The 21,475-nt window shown below is 46.4% G+C and overlaps 1 protein-coding gene and 1 long non-coding RNA gene across 2 annotated transcripts in view; one reads left to right on the top strand and one right to left on the bottom strand.

Moving 5' to 3' along the window:
• The first annotated feature begins 1,898 nt into the window (after window positions 1–1,898).
• Window positions 1,899–20,493, top strand: RBM17 (RNA binding motif protein 17). The gene is made up of 12 exons (XM_081927290.1): window positions 1,899–2,083; window positions 4,680–4,820; window positions 5,787–5,903; window positions 8,026–8,192; window positions 8,857–8,954; window positions 11,214–11,270; window positions 11,788–11,935; window positions 15,067–15,218; window positions 16,795–16,868; window positions 17,123–17,221; window positions 18,931–19,003; window positions 20,167–20,493. Exons 2-12 carry the CDS (start codon window positions 4,698–4,700, stop codon window positions 20,268–20,270), a joined length of 1,212 nt encoding a protein of 403 aa, XP_081783416.1. The 5' UTR covers window positions 1,899–2,083; window positions 4,680–4,697; the 3' UTR covers window positions 20,271–20,493.
• The window catches only part of LOC309378846, a 180,156-nt gene continuing 168,281 nt past the window's right edge, over window positions 9,601–21,475 (bottom strand). The window contains exons 2-3 of the long non-coding RNA XR_014172179.1: window positions 10,598–10,714; window positions 9,601–9,710 (exon numbers count right to left, since the gene is read on the bottom strand). This is a non-coding gene — a long non-coding RNA (uncharacterized lncRNA). The remainder of the gene's footprint in view (window positions 9,711–10,597; window positions 10,715–21,475) is intronic.

Genomic DNA, 21,475 nt, shown 5'->3' with positions numbered 1-21,475 from the left:
TGATATAAGGAAGGAGGGCCATGCCATTGTTTTCTTCTGTGTCTTGGTTTTTGGGGGGTGTTTCTTTTTGGATTAGCTTCGTAACCCTGTTTTGCTGGTATCCATTGGCAATTAACACATTTGAGAGATTCTGTAACTCAGTTGTCAAGTGGTCTTTGTCAGCCAGGCGTTTGGTTCTGGAGATGAGAGTCTTGGCTACAGAGTTTATTTGTGCAGGGTGGTGGTGTGATTGTGCATGTAAGTAGCGGTTGGTGTGTGTTTTTTTCCGGTAGATAGTGTGTCCTAGGGAGCCATCAGGTTTTTTGTAGATTAGGACGTCAAGGAAGGGAAGTTGGTTGTTGGCTTCTATTTCCATAGTGAATTGTATTTTGGGGTGTAGGCTGTTGAGATGTGTGAGGAAGCTATCCAGTTTTTCCTTCCCGTGTGGCCAAATTACAAAGGTGTCGTCAACATATCTGAGCCAAAGTTTGGGTTTGTGTTCTGACTTGTCTAAAGCATTGGTTTCAAAGTGTTCCATGTACAGGTTTGCGATGACCGGTGAGAGGGGTGATCCCATAGGTGCTCCTTCTATCTGTTTGTATCTTTGTCCATTGTGGATGAAGTACGTGTTGGTTAGGCAGTGGTTGGTCAGGTCCAAGATGTATTCGGGGGGATTGTATTTGTTTTGAATGGCTGTCAAGGCTTCATTAATGGGCACTTGTGTGAAGAGAGATACAACATCGAAGCTCACAAGTAGGTCATTAGGATGTAGGTTTTGCTTCTTTATTGTTTCTATGAACTGGAAGGAGTTTGGAACGTGTGAAGAGATGGATTCTGCATAGGGCTGAAGTTGCTTGGCGAGAAATTTAGCGAGATTTTGTAGAGGTGAGCCTATGGAGCTGACTATTGGTCTGAGTGGTGTTCCTTCTTTGTGTATCTTGGGGAGGCCGTAGAGTTTGGGGCATCTGGATGACACAGGCCACAAAACCACAGCTCGCCCCTATACACGAAGCCAAGCCAGAGCACAACTAAGTGCAGTACAGCCATCTTCTCAGAAAAACTCTTCACAAAGTTCAAGAGGTCAAGACACAAAGACTTTAGCAACTAATCCACACCTAATGACCCACCTAAGTGGTACTCAGGATATCACTCAAGAAATCACTCAAGATATCCCTCAAGTAATTAAGGAACAAAAGAAGAAAAGGCACACTAGCCTGGGAACTTCCTCTCTGCCCAGAACATTGGAGGCTATACACCACACCCCCTCAACAGTATTTATAGGAACTCAAACACTGAGATCCTGCTCTGTTCCAGTAACAAGAAGCCGAAAGCACCAGCCTGAAGATGACGAGTGAGACCTCGTCGAAACGTCGCCTAGACACCCCAACTTTTACACGGGAAGACACCCGAGGACACCAAAACCTGCATATATATATATATATATATATATACACACATACATACATACATACAAACACACACAAAATCATAAACATGGCATATACTTTTGAAGGTAAGAGACAACACAGATGAGGAGGCAGGAAAGAGAGCATACATGCTCACGCGTGCAATCACACTGAAAAGACCGTCCACGTATAGCTAGATGAGCGCTATAAAAGGGGAAATGTAAACAGATCAAGAGGTCTAAGAAATACTCGCGGTGTTTGTGTTTTGAGTCATGCGCCACTAGGGGTCAGCAGAGAGCTTCCCCCACCCTACGCAGTTTGCGCAGCGCCTATAGGGCTGCAAATGGCTTTGCCTCTTTCCTCGCGCTGCCAGCTCGAGGGCCGTAGCGTTCCATCTCGCCTGCCTACGCGGCTGGCGTAGACTTCCTTCCCGCCCCGTAGGGTCGCCGAAGTCCTTTGCCTGGCTCCTCCCACCCGGCCGCCGCGGCGTTTGCGCAGCCGCCGTTTCACCCTCTTAGCTCGCCGCTCTTAGCGGGCGCTTCTAGGGAGGAGGAGCCTGATTGGTTCGCGCCGGCTGTGACGCGGGAGCTTTCCTTGGCCGAAGAGGAGGCACCTCCCTTGGCGTCGGGTCCTACGCGAGGCCCCGGCTTTGAGGCCTGCACGGAAGGACTGGGAGGCCTTCGCCGGGCGGGGAAGAGGTAAAACGCCAGGCTTGAGTGGCTTCGGAGTACGAAAAGGAATGGAGCCTGAGAGACGGCTGTCGCTCGGTTTTTTTGAAGGGTGTGTGAGAAAGCGGTTAACCGGAGAACCGGGTTTGCTTGCCTGCTCCGCCTCGTGACAAATTACCGTATTTCGAAAAGAAAAAGGGGAGGGGGAAAAAGTTTAATTTTAAACATTAGGTCCCCCTCATGGGCTTTTTTTGCGGGCAGTAGCGTGTGTTCCTGAGCATGTGCAGAGCGCCTCTCAGTCAGCAATTAGAAACCTCGGAAGCCGCCGTATACTCAGTCATAACTTTGGGTCCATCTAGCGTAGTATTGCCAGTACGGACTGGCAGCAGCTCTCTGGGGTTTCAGGCAGGGAGTCTCTTATTTTTATTTATGCTTCTCAGGCTTATACATTTTCACTAATTTTACATTCATTTTAACATTTTAAAACTTGACTTCCTGCCCCCTCTTTCTGCGGCTCCTTAAATTTATTTTGATTATCTTCTGCGTATCCTGATTTGCTCATTTATTAATCTACTTTAAATATATACTCTTATAAAACTGCAGGCTATTACAATAGTCCTGCCAACGTTCTTCACTGTTTACAATTTATCTGTAAATATTCAATAAGCCGTTTCCATTCTTTTATAAAAAGTATGTTATCTTGGTTTCTTATTCTTCTGGTAAGTTTTGCCATTTCTGAATATTCCATAAGTTTTTGTATCCATTCTTCCTTTGCTGGGACTTCTACTTCTTTCCATTTGTGGGCGAGTAACATTCTTGCCAACCTAGCAGTTCGAAAGCACGTCAAAGTGCAAGTAGATAAATAGGTACCACTCTGGCAGGAAGGTAAACGGCGTTTCTGTGCGCTGCTCTGGTTCGCCAGAAGCAGCTTAGTCCTGCTGGCCACATGACCTGGAAGCTGCCTCCCTCGGCCAGCTCCCTCGGCCAATAAAGCGAGATGAGTGCCGCAACCCCAGAGTCAGCCATGACTGGACCTAATGGTCAGCGGCGCACATCTTACTGGCCGAGGGAGCCGGCATACAGCTTCCGGGTCATGTGGCCAGCATGACTAAGCCGCTTCTGGCGATCCAGAGCATCGCATGGAAACGCTAGTTACCTTCCCGCTGGAGTGGTACCTATTTATCTACTTGTCCTGCATGCTTTCCAACTCCTAGGTTGGCAGGAGCAGGGACCGAGCAACGGGAACTCACCCCGTCGCGGGGATTCAAACCACCAACCTTCTAATCGGCAAGTCCTAGGCTCTGTGGTTTAACCCACAGTGCCACCCATGTTCCCTCCTAAGAACATAGGAAGTTGCTTATTACAGAATTGAACTATCAGTTTATCTACACCAGGGATTGACAAGGTTTACTGGCCATGGGCCGGATCACTCCCATGAAGATCATCTGTGGGCCGGAGTGGTGCAGTGTGATGCTGGAAATCGCTTCTGTGCATGCCCAGACGCCGAAAATTGTGCCTGTGCAGAAGCGGTTTTTGGCGTCTGGACATGCGCGGACACAATTTCCGGTATCTGCACGTGCACCTGGGCTGGGACACCTGTGGTTTGGACTCCCAGCTGCCATGAGCTCCAGCCATTATAGGCAGTGGCCAGGAATCATCGGAGTGGTAGTCCAGCATCCTGAGAACTGTAGGTTCCCCTCTCCTGGTATGCCCCGCAGAGGACTTTAAGGTCCGTGAATAATCACAGTTTAGAGGTCCCAGGCCCTAAGGAAGTCAGATTATCCTCCGCCAGGGCCTTCTCAGTGATGGCTCCGACCTGGTGGGATGCTCTGTCCCATGAGACCAGGGCCCTGCAGGATTTAACTTCCTTCTGCAGGGCCTGTAAGACAGAGCTATTCCGCCTGGCTTTCAATTTGAACTTAGCCTGATCTTTTATTCCCCTTCCTTCCCTTCGCCTCCCCTTTTTATGAAGATTACCCGCTCTGGGATCCCACAGCTAATTCTCCCCTGGTCTCCTTGCTGGCCCAGATAGGACTAATTTAGCCAGCTAGTCCTGGTGATCATCAAATGTTTATTGGATGGATTTCCCCCCTAAATTGATTTTTGAATTCTGAATTTATTGTTATTCATGTTTTATACTGTATTTTATTATGTTTTTTGTTGCATCAATTAAGTGTTTTAAATTTGTTGTTAGCTGCCCTGAGCCCGGTTTTCTGAACCAGGAAGGGCGGGGTATACTGTAAATAAAAAAATATTATTATTATTATTATCATCATCATCATCATCTCTGGGCAACTCTTAGTGGTAGCTGCACTCCTGGATTTCATTCTCGGCCCTTCCTGGAGATTTTGGGGATTGAAGCCGGAGCCTTCTCGGTGCCAAACCGACGCTCCACCACTGAGCTATGACCATTCCCAAATAGGAATGGATGAAAGTTAAGGAAAGGCTGTTCCAGCTGAACATCAGGAAGAACCTTTCTGACATTAAGAACTGTTTGAAAGTGGAATAGTCGGAGGTTGTGTACTCAGGCTATTGTGCACCAGGGCAAGACCTCAAGGGCACCACCGGCAACTCTTGAGTAAAATGATAATATGATTTGTTCCTTCTCATCCTCTCTGATTCCTAGCTCTGAGCTCGAAAGAAAATGTCGCTTTATGATGATTTGGGAGTGGAGACCAGTGATACGAAAACAGAAGGCTGGTCCAAAAACTTCAAACTTCTGCAGTCTCAGTTGCAAGTGAAGAAGGCAGCTCTCACCCAGGCAAAGGTACAGTGAAGACTCTATTAGAAATACACTGTCCTAACCTTGGCGAAAATTAAAAGCTGCTTCATAGTGCTTTTGAAGTGCATAGCTTATGGAATAATGTAAAAATTAGCTAGCTACTAAATTGGAGCCCAGAAATGATAATTGAAAACAGGAATTCAAGCTCTTGGGTTTTTAGATCCTGACCCTAGAGTGTTCTGCCTCAAATAAACTGGAAAGGTTCGATTGCGCTTCTCAGCATCTTCATCTGAAATGGATAGCTTGCATCATCATTCAGTCTCCGGGGGCTGTTGAATGAAACATGTGCATTATAATCTTAATAGCTTGAGGGAGACCAAATTACTGTAATTTGCAATGTTACATCACCTTCATCTTGTTTCCTGTATTTGAAAATCAGGCTTGAATAGGACAAGGGCATCTCCCAGAATTCGGATTCTGCTAAAACCTGAGCACATGTTCTGAGCATTTTCCCATCCATCTATTATCCACTTTGGTTTTTGAGAGCGGTATTCTTTTTTTACTTTGCAATTTTTGGGGTGTGACAAGCCTTCCCCCGCCCCGCAAACAAATTGCTTAATGATCTAGGGTGGAAAGGAACACGGGGCATTTTGCAGAACAGCAACATTTCTGGTGCTGAGTGAAGTGTCTGCTTGTGATGTTCTTACTTAGCCAGTAGTGGTTAAGAGCGGTAGTCACGTAATCTGGGGAACTGGGTTCGCGTCTCCGCTCCTCCACATGCAGCTGCTGGGTTGTCCTTGGGCCAGTCACACTTCTTTGAAGTCTCTCAGCCCCACTCACCTCACAGAGTGTTTGTTGTGGGGGAGGAAGGGAAAGGAGATTGTTAGCCGCTTTGAGACTCCTGAAGGGGAGTGAAAGGCGGGATATCAAATCCAAACTCTTCTCTTCTTCTTCTTCTTCTTCTTCTTCTTCTTCTTCTTCTTCTTCTTCTTCTTCTTCTTCTTACTTTAGAGTCAGCGAACAAAGCAAAGCACAGTCCTTGCTCCCGTGATTGACCTGAAGCGAGGCAGTGCATCTGATGAGCGACAAATTGTAGACACCCCTCCTCACGTGGCAGCTGGCCTGAAGGTAAGACTGGAGCTGCTCCGAGGCAAACTGGTCTTTTTTGGGCAGGGGCTCATATAGTAGAATCCTGAATGCAGAAAATTGCCAGCCAGGAAACTGTGAGACACTTTCATCATGATGGTTTCTAAAATGGATCCGTGCAATAAAGGTGTTAAGTGATAGGGATCTTTAAATGACCTTTTATGAGACTAGTGCTGTCACACTTTTGCAAACACGTTAATGTGATAATGCCGTAATGTTTTTAAATCTTAAGTCTCTCGAAGACCTTTTAGGTAACAAGTGACTAGTAAGTATAAATAATAAGTACAGTAATAATAATACTGATTATAATAATAATGTCGTGTTATCTGAATACATTCAGTGGTACTCAACCTTGGGCCCCCAGATGGCCTACAAATCCCATGATCCCTATCTCACAGGACCAGTGGTCAGGGATGATGGGAGTTGTAGGCCAAAAACATATGGGGACCCAAAGTTGAGAAAGGCTGTAAGATGATTGGTTTGTACCAATTTGTGCAAAACACTCAACAACAGTAACTAAGGGAGGATCAACCAATAAAGTTGTATTAACAGAGTCGGAAAAATATGAAAGTTAGCAGGAACAGTCGCTTGCAGACAGCTGCAACAGAGGGTGTTCCAGTCAGCAGTGTAAATTTTAAGCTAGGTACCCAAATGCATACGAAGGGGGCCTTTGACAAATTGCCTAACGATGTGTGTTACCTGATGAGGCTCCAAGGAAAGTGTTTCACAGCCTTCGTACCATCTCTGAGTAGCACTGTTTCTAAGTAGCTGCCATATAATTCTCCCAAAGGCATAATACTTGGGTACTCTTGCAGAGATCTCTTCTCCCGCAGGGGAGCGCAAGTGGGGAGGGCGCTGTTGTGCTCAGGTCCCAGTTGCAGGATTCCTATGGACATCTGGTTGCCCACTGTGAAAACAGGATGTTGGGCTAGAGGGCCTTTGGCTTGGTCTGGCAGTGGTCTTCTGAGAGCCAGCGTGGTGTAGTGGTTAAGAGCGGTAGTCTCGTAATCTGGTGAACCGGGTTTGCTTCCCCGCTCCTCCACATGCAGCTGCTGGGTGACCTTGGGCCAGTCACACTTCTCTGAAGTCTCTCAGCCCCACTCACCTCACAGAGTGTTTGTTGTGGGGGAGGAAGGGAAAGGAGAATGTGAGCCGCTTTGAATCTCTTTCGGGTAGTGATAAAGCAGGATATCAAATCCAAACTCCTCCTCCTCCTCTTCTTCTTCTTCTTCTGATGTTCTTGACGGAGATAGGTTGAGGTTCATAAGGGAGTGGATGCTCTTGTAGACGTGTTTGCCTGGTCCTTTCCCGGCTTACAAGCAAGAGCAGGCACCATGAAATGAAACCAGAAGCAAACTGACAAAGCAGCGCAGTTTGGGTGGGCAAAATACAGTGGTGCCTCACAAGACGAAAAGAATCCGTTCCGCGATTCTCTTCGTCTAGCGGTTTTTCGTCTTGCGAAGCAAGCCCATTGACAGCTTAGCAGATTAGCGCTACAGCGGTCTAGCGGCTTCTAGCGATCAGCTGTTAAGCGGCTTATCAGCGGATCAGCTGTTAAGTGGCTTAGCAGCTTAGGAAAAGGGGGGGAAGCAAAAAAACCCTGCGGGGACTCGCAAGATTTTTTCGTCTTGCGAAGCAACCCCATAGGGAAATTCGTTTTGCGAAGCGCCTCCAAAACGGAAAACCCTTTCGTCTAGCGGGTTTTCCGTCTTGCGAGGCGTTCGTCTTGCGGGGCACCACTGTAAATACAATATGGGCAATAGGACCCAAAGGGCGCTGGGTGCTTTTATCAGACAGGATTACCGCTTCGGAAAGGGTCAAGCAGACAGTTTTCGTGCAGACTCAGTGCATCCAGGTCCAACCCCAACTCCTCTGGGCGCCATAAGTGGAATGCAGATCTTGGCCTCATCCCGATTGCAGATCAGCATAAGGGCAGCTGTTGACTTTGGTTTTGGGGGAGGTTGTTTTTCTGTATGTTGGGTTTCGGGAGGAAATCTTTGGGAAATACTTTGAAAGTGAAATCGGCGGCACTCAGAGAGGCCTCTCACCTGTTGCAATTTCATTGGCTAGCTTTCATCAGCGCTTCTCCCCCTTCCAATCCCAGGACCCCGTCCCCAGTGGCTTTTCTGCAGGAGATGTCTTGATTCCTTTGGCTGATGAGTATGACCCCATGTTTCCCAACGATTACGAGAAAGTAGTAAAACGCCAGCGGGAAGAACGGCAAAGGCAGCGTGAGCTGGAGAGGCAGAAAGAGATTGAAGAAAGGGAGAAGTAAGTCGTCTGGGCCGTAAACAATCCACCTACATGCTTGTCTTAGCCATTTTGATGGTGTCAAAGTCTTTACAAGCTGAATAATTTTGTACGACATCAGGTCAGCTGATAATATTTTTCACCTTGTAAATCCTTAATTAAACCTGTGATACAGTTAATTCACTTGTATGGGCACGTTCGCTACAGGATATCATAGGCTCTCAGGTCCTGTTTGTATGAGGAAGTTGGATATCAGTGCACCCAAATTTTCACCTTTCAGAATAATTTTCCTTGGCATTTGAGATCAATGTACAGTAAACCAGTATTGATTTATTTCTGTGTGAATGGTATCTGGACTTGCCAAAGAGCTGCTTCAAATTGTAAACACTTGGACAGAAAGAAGTAACCCATCATTAATTAGTGTAGTCCTTTAGGGCGGGGAATCAGTTTGTGCCCAGAGTTTGGATAGAAAGGAATTACTCTAATAAAACTGCTAGTGATGGATTCCGTAGGAACTATGCCAACCCTTGCAGCAAAAGAAATACAGATAGTACCTCCAAAATGCATCTGTAAACATTTGTATTTCGTAATTGTTGTAGGCAAAACACACCCTGCATTGCGAAGTGTGCTCTGTGGGTTCTCTGCACCTGAGGATTGTCATCTTAATTTCTGTTTTAATTTCAAGGAGGCGCAAAGACAGGCATGAGGCGAGTGGATTTTCAAGGCGGCCGGATCCAGATTCTGACGAAGATGAAGATTACGAAAGAGAGAGGCGGAAAAGAAGTAAGGAAATCTTAGTCGCGGAGTACGGCCTTGGTTGGACACTGTAATCTCAGTTAGATGTGATGGGTTCTTCCCCTTGCCTGGAGACCAGTGTCGGTGCCCATCAGGTTGTGGCATCTTCTGGGGGCCTCTTGGGGCTGCCAGCCTCCTTGTCATGTGTGGTCACCTTTGAACCAGCCTACCCAGGGGCAGCAAGCCATTAGGGGGATGCCCCTAGATAAGTTCTCCGGTGGGCATGAAGAGCTCCCTGCAGCTCTTGAGAGCAGACTTTTTTTGTTGGCAGCACTCTAGCAAACTGCTGCTGCCACCTGGTTAAGTCTGCTCATGAGTGAGTGCAAGAGAGGGTACGCAGTGGTGCCAAGCAAGGAGCTGCTTAGTGCTTAAGGACTTGCTGAGAACAGGAAGTTCAGGGTCTATCAAAAGCTGGAGCTACTTTTCTGCATCAATTGTGGCTGCTGATTTATCTCTATTTTGTATAGCAAGGGTGGCTTCTCTCCCACCCAGACCAGACAACCCCATCATGTCCTTGATGCTATCAGTGTTGCAGCCCTCCCCTCCCCACCCCAACACAACACAACACAACACACACAATGGGGTTTGGTGGTGGGGGAGAGGCAGGAATGGTCTTTTTCTCTCTCCCAGTAAAAATCCTTTGTAGCGTCCCAGTGCTTAAATGACAAGATGTTCCATAGATTTTGGCCATGACTTTGAAGGTCATGGCTTGGGTAAGTCTTCCATGTAGCCTTGGTTCTGAATCTGTAAAAGGGAAATGGCAGTGAGACTGGTTTAAAGCAATCCCAGATTTGTGAGCGTGCCATTTAAATTATCGCCGACATTGAAGAGGCAGCAATGGAGAAATGGCAAAGTAGGGGACCACCTAGACATTTCCAACTATTGAAGTTTTCTTCAAATTTACTCCGTAACTCCAGGTATAGGGCGGTATATAAATTCAATAAATAATAACAATAATAATTTTAAGTTGCCAGCTTTAGTTGGGCTTCCTTCCTTTTGGGAACTGGAAAGAAATAACTTTGTAATGGAGATCTTGCAGGACACAGTTCCCAATTGTAGAGGGCTTTACTGCTTGGAGAAATATGCTCTCTTGTGCTTCTCGGCATCGTGTCATCTCTCTGAGCTGCACTTTTAATTCCCTGGCTGACTTTGAGCCATGTTAATCTCACCAAACCTCTGGCTCTCTTCCTCCCATTATGCTCTCTTCTTTTGCTGTTCAAGAACCCATTTCCACTGGGATCGGTATTGGCAGATGCACAGGACAGGTGACTGGTCGCTGAGTATAAGGAGGCCTTTATTGTGCCCCAATTAACCAAGCAAAATCACCCTGGCGGTTTCTTGCCGGGTGTCTTATTTCTGGCATGGAACAAGCTGCGCCAGACCTTGGGGTCTGAAGCCTTTAAAAGGCGGCTCTGTGTTTTTCTCACACACATTTTGAGGAAAGGGACATCTGGTGGAGCCATATTTCCAAAGACCCTGGGCTTATAACTTTTAGGAGCCAGGAGTGGCAGAAACCAGCGACAAAGTGATAGAACAGCTACACACCTCTCTGATACCCCAACCCCTTCATATCAGTGGCAGTGTGTCATCAAAGTTTTCATTCTTTTGGTTGATTGTAGCCTGGGGCTTACCAAGGCAACTCAGTGTTGGGTTGTAGTCCAGGATATGCTGAGCTTTGGGGATGCTTTCTGGCTGCAGGTGCCTCCCTAGGTATTGATGCTTTTATCACTGAAGTTGAGTGCATTGAACTAATAATAATAATAATTTATAATAATTTGTAATTTATACCCCGCCCTCCCCAGCCAAGACTGGGCAGCTAACACCAGGTATAAAAACAATTGATTAAAAGACAACTTAAAAACAAGATTAAAGTACAACATTAAAATGCAGCCTCATTTCAGTAGAAACTCAAATCAAAAACTTTTTGGGGATGAAAATGTCAAATCTTCACCAAGGCCAACTATCCAGACTGGTCCTACGTGGGCCAGAAGAAAGCCAGGGAAGTCCCCAAATAAGAGTTCCATCACAGAAGGCGAAAGGAAAGAGGGGGAATGGATCAAGTTATGCATATGTGGTGTAATATCTCTTTATCCCATCAGCGCACACGCCTAGCCTGTTGAACTTCCAGAAAGACAGTTGCGTTGAGTCCATTGCAGCAAAACCAAGGAAGAGTCCCTGATTCTTGTGACACCTATTAAGTATTGCAGATTCCTGCATTCTTTTTCATGCAATTGTTTCCTTTCACAGGTATGGGAGGAGCTGCCATTGCACCACCTACTTCTTTGGTTGAGAGGGACAAAGAACGTATGTTTAAATTATTATTATTTTTCTTTGAAGTTGCTAATGCCATGGCTTTCAAAAATGTCTTGCCTTCAGCGGATGCTTTCCAGAGACACCCAGTTGCTTTGGATGTCTGCCACAAAACCCCAGGGCACTGCAGATGATACGAGGGCATGCTCTAGGGATGCTCACTTGGTTTCTGCAGGGCCCTGGACCAGCCTCTTGGGCCTCTCCATCACTTTGTGCAAACTGAAACGTATTCTTCACAGGCTGCAAGAATTTGTCTATTCTCATGTGCTGATTCTCATTGCACCACAGCCCCTTTACATTGGACCTCTTGCTTGCCATTACTAGCTTTGAATGACATTTGTGCCAGATCAGGTGTTTAGCGGGCAAGGTAACGGAGAGGTGGGAGCTGGAACTTACAAGGCTGTTCAGTTATCTGTGCAAGCGAGTCAGGAAACGCATGCTGGCCATAATGGAAATGCATGGTTTTTTGTGGTTTCTCGGCTTAATGTTGAACGTCCCACTTCGCTTCCAGCTGTATCGTCGTCATTCCCGTATGAAGAAGAGCCCAGGCCTCGCGGTTCATCATCATCCAAAGCAGCCATTCCTCCCCCGATGTACGATGAGCCTGAGAGGCCTCGATCCCCGACAGGACCCAGCAATTCCTTCCTTGCTAACATGGGGTGAGCGAATGCAACCATTTCAGGCACTTCCTACAAAATGCCAGGAGGGGGCAGTGGTGGCCAGTACTGGGGAGCCACCCTGCGACTTCTGCATGCGCTATGGCATGTAAATTGTCGTGCACCTTCTAATGACTCCAGTTTTGTTGTTGAGGTCAAGCCCAATGTCCAAGAGGTAGAACTACAGTTCCCAGTAGAAGCTCTCTACAGTGGTACCTTGGGTTAAGTACTTAATTTGTTCTGGAGGTCCGTTCTTAACCTGAAACTGTTCTTAACCTGAAGCACCACTTTAGCTAATGGGGCCTCCTGCTGCCGCTGCGCCACCGCTGCACGATTTCTGTTCTCATCCTGAAGCAAAGTTCTTAACCCAAGGTAATATTTCTGGGTTAGCGGAGTCTATAACCTGAAGCGTCTGTAACCTGAAGCATCTGTAACCCAAGGTACCACTGTACTGATGGAGGGTGAGTGGCTGTGCAACTGCCACATAAAGCAGGGAGACAGTTTGGGGATTCTGCATGCGGGCCACATTCTGTCTGCCGCTGATTTCAATTAATTTGGCATCTTGCAACATTATCCCCTCCTGTGTGCTGCACCCGCCGGGCAGCTGCCTAAAAGACTGTCTCCTACTTTCACGTCGTACTCTTTTGATGGCCGCAGACAGGGGTCAGCAAACTGTTTCAGCAGGGGGCCAGTCCACTGTCCCTCAGACCTTGTGGGGGGCCAGAGTTTCTTTGGGGGGGGGAATGATGCAAGAGCACCACGAGACCCGGTGGCTGCTTACCTGTGTCTTGCAAGCAGCAGGGGCTGGCGGTAGTGGTGGTGGAGGGACGATGAGCAGCGTGCAAAAGGGCTCTGGAGAGGGGCTGCTTAAAATGGCGGCCGCTCGAGGGCTGCTGCTGCTGCTGCTGGCACCAACAAAGCCCAGCCCCCTTCCTCCTCTAGGCAGGGCGGGGAGAAGCCAGGAGGAGGGAGGAGGTGCTGCTGCTATATGAGGGAGAGGGAAAGAACGTGCGCGCTGGCGATCCATGCAGCAGTTTCAGGACTGTCCACAGGCCGAATCCAGAAGGCAATTGGGCCTGATCTGGCCTGTGGGCCTTAGTTTGCTGACCCATGGCCTAAGATAACTGAATTCAGCTCCTGACCTCAGAGAGGGGCAGATTTCTTTAGAGACCTGACATTGACTTTAGCCGCCAGAGCTCCTTGCGGGCTGCAGTTCCATAAAACTACAGTACACAGGAATAGCTCAGGTCAAGTGCAGTCTGCAACAAAATCTTGCACTGTGTCCCTCGCATGCATGTTGATTCTTCTCTGCTCCAAGACTTGGGGAACTGCCTTCATAGGCTGTATATGCACTTACTCCTTCCACTCCCTGGTGCATGGCATCATGCATACACTTGTTGCTTTACTGTTCAGGAGTGGGGATGTTGCCTTTTGTAGGGCTGTGGCGGTCGAAATCCCCGCGACGGGGTGAGCTCCCGTTGCTCAGTCCCTGCTCCTGCCAACCTAGCAGTTCGAAAGCACGTCAAAGTGCAATTAGATAAATAGGTACCGCTCTGGCGGGAAGGTAAACGGCGTTTCCGTGCGCTGCTCTGGTTCGCCAGAAGCAACTTAGTCATACTGGCCACATGACCCAGAAAAACTGTCTACGGACATCTCGGCCAATAAAATGAAATGAGCGCCGCAACCCCAGAGTCGTCTGCGACTGGACCTAATGGTCAGGGGTCCATTTACCTTTACCTTTAATTTATACTTATGGATATAATGGCTCTGTCCTCCTAACTGCAATATGTTTGAATCTTCCTATAATGCACAGATGATCCTGCTATTCCTACAAAGTCATTGGCAACAATTCAGCTTTGAGGAGATGGGTGACATCAGGCATGGAGTTCATCTTCCTGACTTGCTGAAAATCTAATGCTGGTTTTACGATGTGGCAGGGATAGAGTCCCAAGGCAGTAGAATATACTGTCCCCTTTCAGATTGCAAGTGGGGGCTCACAGAGCTCCCGAGAGAGAAATATATTTCCAGCTAACAAACTGACATAGCAGATAGGTTCTGTTTTACAGCTTTCTCTCTGATCTGCTGTTTAATAATAATAATAATAATAATAATAATAATAATTGCACAGAGCATTTTCTTCAAGGATTCATTCAAAAATGGATTCCCTTTGCCTGCAGTCTGAAATGATAAAATTCATTCTGCTATCTTATTCTGTTTCGTGTATAACTTCATTAAATAAATAAATAAATTGAAGCTCCTAGCCATTACAGATTCAAATATACTTGAAATCACCTGGGCGATGCTTCAGGAAAAACAAGGAATGGCCAATTAAGATTGTCAGTGTTCTATATACTTCCTTTCCCTTTCTTGTGATTATAATAAACCATGCAAAATGTTTAAACAATAGAGAATAAACTATGAAAAAAAGAACAACATTATGAAAACTTGTCTTATGAACAGTTAGCTTGGAAATTATCACTGATGATGATACAGTTTTGCTTGCTACCCCAGTTTAGTGAACAACTGTAGTTTGCTTGCGATATTTCAGAAAAGTAGCTGAATCTTGCTTATTCTCTGGGTGTGTTCATTTTGCTAAACACTTCTAGATAAATCTCAGGGGCTGCTGTGCCAGTTAACATTTTAGCATTTAATGCTGCAAATGATCATCTGATCCAGCCCCTGCCAAACACATCCATTCTATCGCCTGGTTTGCACATAACACTAAGTTGAAATGTGGCTTAGCAGGAATGAGCAAACATATGGTCTCCCAGAGAGGAGATCGTTGCTGCTTTGCCGCTCCTTGGTAACTTTGTTCGCTCCTTGCACCGAGCCAAGTTGGCTTAGTGTTTGAATCCAGGCTCATGGCTTAGCTCCCGCCTGAAAAACCACAAACTTTGCCCTGTGGTTTGTAGATGGTGGTGTGTCTGACAGAGCTAAACCACAAGCCCAGGTTCAGATGACTTACTAAGCCAAAACATGGCTCAGCTCCTCATAGCGACAAAGCGGCCGCAGTGTCCTCATTTGGAGCTATACGTTTGCTCCTCCGTGCCAAGCCAAGGTTTAGTGCTGCAAACGAGAGCTGTCTGATTTCCCAAGTGGTTGCCCATTCAACCCTGTTTCTGTTTCATCTCCAGAGGCACAGTGGCGCACAAGATCATGCAGAAATACGGCTTCCGAGAGGGCCAGGGTCTCGGGAAGCATGAGCAGGGCTTGAGCACGGCGCTGTCGGTGGAGAAAACCAGCAAGAGAGGTGGCAAAATCATTGTCGGCGATGCTGCTGATAAAGGTAATTTGGGGAGACTTCTCCGGAGTAGGGAATAACAATGTTGACAGGTGGGCAGCAGTGCTGAGGCAGAAAGGTGGGGTGACCTCATGCTGCACGGACCAAGTGCTGATCATGGGGGAAACTTAATAATTAACTGCCCTCTTGGTTTCCGTTCCTTTAATCAGCCTTGCATTCCCCTTTGTGTCCACCTGTAACAGGCTTAACTGAGGCTTATCTGCTTAAGCCTTTTCTTAAAGATCAGGTTAGTTCCTTGCTCTTGGGTGATTATTTGCCCCCTTGGGGCAGAGCCTTTGGTCTGACAAATGGAAAAGTTGTGTTGCCATCAATCTGCAGTGGTATGCTCTGCCTGGTCCTTTTCCCTCTGGGCCAGGAGGTCTCCAGTAGGAGTTACTGTTTCATACAGGCCCCATAGAGCCTTACATTGGGGATGCTTTTGGGTTGTAGTGCTTCGAGACATCTGAAGGCAGCCCTGTTTAGGGAAGTTTTTAATATTTGATGCTGTATTGTTTTAACACTTGATTGGGAGCCGCCCAGAGTGGCTGGGGAAACGCAGCCAGATGGGCGGGGTATACATAATAAATTATTACTATTATTATTATTATTTGAGAGTGTGACGTTCTCAGTGCTTTGTTCCTAGGAAAAAAGTGCTGGTTCTCACCAACAAACAGAGGCATAGGGCCAGCGCATGCGGGAGCAGTGTGGCTGGATATCAGGGCTGGGCAGTGAGGACAGGTTAGCTGCTTGATGTTTCCTTGCCTGCCCACCTGCCTATTGGTGAAGAAATCTCCCCTGCCTGGGCAAACACTAATCAGGCTTGGAGAAGGAGGTGCGATGCTCTGATGGGGTCCAAGAGCCCTCCCACCTCACCCCCCCCCCCAAAAAAAATGTGGTGGTCCTGAATACCATTGTGTATTGCCAGAAAAAAGGCACTGGTTTGTTGTGTTTTTGTATAGAGTGGTACCTTGGTTCTCGAACTTAATCCGTTCTGGGAGTCCGTTCCACTCCCGAAACCATTTGAAAACCAAGGCGCGGCTTTGGATTGGCTGCAGGAGCTTCCTGCACTCAAGCTGAAGCTGTGTCGGATGTTCGGCTTCTGAAAAACGTTCACAAACCAGAACACCTACTTCCGGGTTTGCGGCGTTCGGGAGCCGATTTGCTTGGCAAATAAACCATTCGAGAACCAAGGTATGACTGTATTCTGTTGGAAGCTGCCCAGAGTGGCTGGGGCAACCTAGCCAGGTGGGCAAGGTACAAAAAAACAAATTGTTGTCCACAGTGGGTGGGAGTAATTAAACCTAGCGACCATTCCCGAAGGTGGTTTTACTCGGATTGAAATTGATGGCGCTAGCTTAGACATGCTCACTAATTTCAGTGGGTCTGCTCTGAGTATAACAGCCTGAATAGCTCTGTTGGTTCTGTTCTTTATGATCTGAACACCTGCCCCAGGTTCCTAGAATCAAAAGAACACCCTCAGGCATCCCTGGGTCAGGATTTACCTAGCATGTGATTGCTCACGAAGTAGCGATCCAGTATTTAATGTTGTCCTGTTCCTGCTTTCTTCCTTTCTGCATTGCAGATGCCTCCAAGAAATCGGATTCGAATCCCTTAACAGAGATACTAAAGTGCCCTACCAAAGTGGTTCTGCTACGGGTGAGTCGTCCCCCACCCCCAGTCTTGTGGATTAAGCCTCTGACTGGTATTACAATACAGTGGAACCTCTACTCACGACCACAATCCGTTCCAGAGGCCTGTTATCTCCCACAGACGCTGTTAGACAGTTGAATGCGCATGCGTACTCTGACAGTTGTCCCCGCTCGCACCCCACTTCCGCTCAGCCCTGAGCTCAAGCAACCCACGCTATGCCACTGGCCCCCTCTTCAATTGGATTTTTTTCTTTTTTGCAGAATATGGTCGGAGCTGGGGAGGTTGATGAAGACCTGGAAGGCGAAACCAAGGAGGAATGTGAAAAATACGGCAAAGTGGGGAAGTGTGTCATCTTTGAGGTATTAGCTGGCATCATTTTCCATAGTTTCCTCGCCCGCCCGCCCCCCCCCCAGCAACAAATATGTTATAAGCAGTGCACAGAAACAAAAGGAAGAGATACCTGACAGGGCTTACAACACATTAAAAACACAAAATGTTGGCAAGAAGGAAATCTGTGGAGATCCAACGTTACCCCACCATGAGCTGAAAATCTGCAGAGTAATTATATAGTTTACTTATATAAATGCCACAATTCTATAATTTCATTGTACATTGATCCAAACCCATATATTATATAGTTAAGAAAATACTGGCAAATTATATCACAGTTACCAAGAGGTTGTTGTTGTTGTTGTTTTACTAGAATGCAAAATAAAAGGCATGCCAGTTTCTGTTGGAAAAACTGTTATTTGTTTGCATTCTTGAACCCAAGAGTAATTAATAACAGGTAATTTTTGTGTATGACCATAAAATCTGGAGATTGATTTTCTCCCCCACGTGGTATGTGATGAAGCTATAGACCAGTCTAATTAAGATTCACATGGCTTTTCCTTGTAGAATTTCAATGCACATCTTTACTGAGTTCAGCATATTTAATCAAGGAATGTGACATCCTTATTTCTGAACAGTTAAAATTGTGCTTCACTTATATACATCTGGCTGCAATCTTCAAATGAAAATATTGCCATGACACAGCACACCATTTGACCCTGGAGTTTGAGCACGGACTGATGTTTCTTGGTAGTTTGGCTGTCCTGTAAACTTTGCTAAGCTGGTCATTTCCCAAACCACCTGAAGCCCTTCAGACTAGGGCAGCACGGACTGCTTTTCTCAGCATCTGACATGCGTCATCCTGGCAGCCGCCAAACAATCCGATACTGGTTCATACAGTTGCTCCAGTTTTACATATCTAATCCAAAGTGTGTCAAAAGTCATCTGGCAGGCAACCTGAGTCGGAAGGAATTTTGAGCTGAAAGGAATCCTTGGGGATCACTTGCTCCATGTCCCAGAATGCAGAGTTTGTTGTGTCTAAATTGAGAGAGCCAGCGTGGTGTAGTGGTTAAGAGCGGTAGATTTGTAATCTGGGGAACTGGGTTCGCTTCCCCGCTCCTCCACATGCAGCTGCTGGGTGACCTTGGGCCAGTCACACTTCTCTGAAGTCTCTCAGCCCCACTCACCTCACAGAGTGTTTGTTGTGGAGGAGGAAGGGAAAGGAGAATGTTAGCCGTTTTGAGACTCCTTCGGGTAGTGATAAAGCATAATATCAAATCCAAATTCCTCCTCTTCTTCTAAATTAATGTCTTTCATCCAGTCCCTCCATTAAAAAAATAAAAATACAACAAAAACTCCCACCAAAATCTATTTATCTATTAAATTTATATCCTGTCCTGAATCTAAAGAGTTTGAGTCAGTCTGTGTTGTGTGCCCCCCCCCAAAAAACCTTACAACAACCCTGTGAGGTTGGTTAGGGAGAGAGATTGTGGCTACTAAATAATTTCTAATCATGATTTTTCCCCCTCCGAACATTCGTTGGATTTAAGTAGTTACCTTTCAACTGGATTTATGTCAGCCCTTTGTCTTTTATCTAGCTGAAGCATGAGATGTGGATTTATATATGATTCTTCAAAAGTAGTAATCCTTAGGAGAAATCGGAGGTTACAGTATTGCTAGGGCTATTTTACTTTCTTTCACCTCTCTTTGCAATTGTGTGTTTGTTTGTTTTACACAGATTCCAGGGGCACCTGATGATGAAGCTGTGAGAATATTCCTAGAGTTCGAAAGAGTGGAATCTGCAATTAAAGGTAACAATCTAATAATGACCAATCCAGTACTTAGCTCCTTATTTAATATTTACACCAATATCCCACTATTGCTTCAAGGTGGCATATGTGATTCCCTTTTCCATTCCCCATTTTATCCTCACAACAACCTTGTAAGGTAGGCTAGGCAGGGAAACTGCAACTACTCCAAGGTCACCTGCTGAGCCGAGGGGGGTTTGAATCGTGGTCTCCAAATCATAGTCCAACTTCTGGCCCTGAAGTCTGCGGAACAATATTCAGTTCCATTTCTGGTTGTGGCAATATAGGCTTAAGATGTGTCTCTTGAGCCTGGACTGATGCCCGGGGGGTAGACATTATTCTTTGTGGCTCCTTTACATGATGCAAAGTAACGTCTCAGTATCCGTCAGCCTCATTCAGCTTTGAAGCACCCACAGGATTAAACACCCAATATTAGTCCTCCCTCACAAATGTTAAAAGCATCACAGGACCATATTTTAGAGGTCCCGCGCCCTAAGGAAGTCAGACTATCCTCCACCCGGGCCAGGGCCTTTTCAGTGATGGCTCCGACCTGGTGGAATGCTCTGTCCCATGAGACTAGGGCCCTTCAGGATTTAACCTCCTTCCGTGGGGCATGTAAGACAGAGCTATTCCGCCTGGCCTTTAATTTGAATTCAGCTTGATCTTTTATTTCCCTTCTCTTCCCTCCCCCTCCCCTTTTATGAAGATCACCCGCTCTGAGACCCCACAGCTAATTCTCCCCTGGCCTCCTTGCTGGCCCAAGTAGGACCAATTCAGCCAGCTAGCCCTGGGGATTATCTAATGCTTATTAGATGGATTTCCCCTAAATTGATTTCTGAACTTTGAATTTTATTGTTATTCATGTTTTTATACTGTATTTTATGCTGCTTTTACAATTAAGTGTTTTAATTGGTTGTTAGCTCCCCTGAGCCCGGTTTTTGAACCTGGAAGGGCAGGGTATAAATAAAAAATTATTATTATTATTATTATTGCCCAGCTTGAACTGAAATGAAATGGATGCCCTCGTTAGCGTAATCTAGTGAACTTGACTTGGTTCTTCTCCCACATTTTTGCCCAATTTCTTATAAGAAAGAATGTTTCTCTGGCTGGCGAATTGCTCTCTCGGCGTTTGATGGGCATTAAAAATATTATTATTATTATTCCAGCCGTTGTTGACCTGAATGGAAGGTACTTTGGCGGACGAGTGGTGAAGGCATGTTTCTACAACCTGGACAAATTCCGAGTCTTGGACCTTGCGGAACAAGTCTGATTTTCCTGCCCCCCACCCCACCACCCGGAGGCCAAACACGGATGCATCACGCCAGGAATCTCATGTTCTTCAACTCCATCCTGGGATTGCAGCAAGAGACAGCGTTATTTAGAACAAACTGGAACTAAGTCCTTGAATGGATGTTTCACGTTCGTTGTGTTGGACTGTTTATATTTTATTGTGGTAGAAAATTCCATAAAGATAATTGCCCTTTTTTCTTTAAGATCCAGCTGTTCTTTGTTTGCCTCCTCCAGAATCCTGTAATTTGCAGGTGGGGCAGTGTTTTGTGCCTCCATCTTTCTGCTGAGTGGTACTACATGAATGCGCCCTGGTGCTTGCAGGGGGTCTGTCCTTCCCTCACAAAGCTCTGGTCCCCTTTCACTTCCACTTAAGCGGCAGACCACAGTTCACCTTAACCGGACAAACCTTACATTACTGTTAAAGCCGAGAGTGAGAGAGAGAATTGTAGCACAGAAAGGGAAGCATGTGAGGTTCATTTTGTACTAAACTGTGGTTTGGTGTTACGTCTGAACCAAGCAAGATTAATCAGGAAGTGGGAAACAGCGGAGTGGGAAATGGGCCTGTTTCAGAACTGCTGCAGCTTAGAATAATAGAATTGTAGAGTTGGAAGGGACCCCAAGGGTCATCTAGTCCAACCCGCTGCAATGCAGGAATCCCGGCTAAAGCATCCCTGACAGATGGCCATCCAACTTCTGCTTAAAAACCTCCAAGGAAGGAGAGCCCACAACCTCCCGTGGGAGTCCGTTCCCCTGTCAAACAGCTCTTACTGTCAGAAAGTTCTTCCTGGTGTTCAGTCGGAATCTCCTTTCTTGTAACTTGAAGCCACTGGTTTGAGTCCCAGCCTCCAGAGCAGGAGAAAACAAGCTTCTTCCCTCTTCCATATTGAATTGAAATTGAAATACTTTATTGTCACTTGTCCAACCTGTATACAGTGAGATTACACGAGCACCCCCCATTCAGCTCTCTTAGTCTTAATTCCCCTCGTTTACTGACACACATACACCAAACCTGAAAGTCAGTTCCCCTGTTGTTATCTTTTCATTCAGCAGCCTAACAGCCCATGGATAGAAGCCGTTCTTTACCCTGTTGGTGCGACTAATCCTGCTTCTATATCTTCTGCCCGAGGGCAACAGATCAAGAAAGTGCCGGCCAGGGTGTGAATCATCCCTGAGAATTTTCCTCAC

This window comes from Podarcis melisellensis, assembly GCF_964234715.1.
Source record: "Podarcis melisellensis genome assembly, chromosome: 10".
NCBI lineage: Eukaryota > Metazoa > Chordata > Lepidosauria > Squamata > Lacertidae > Podarcis > Podarcis melisellensis.
The sequence above is the reverse complement of the archived record's forward strand: the minus strand, read 5'-3'. Positions and strand labels throughout refer to the sequence as shown.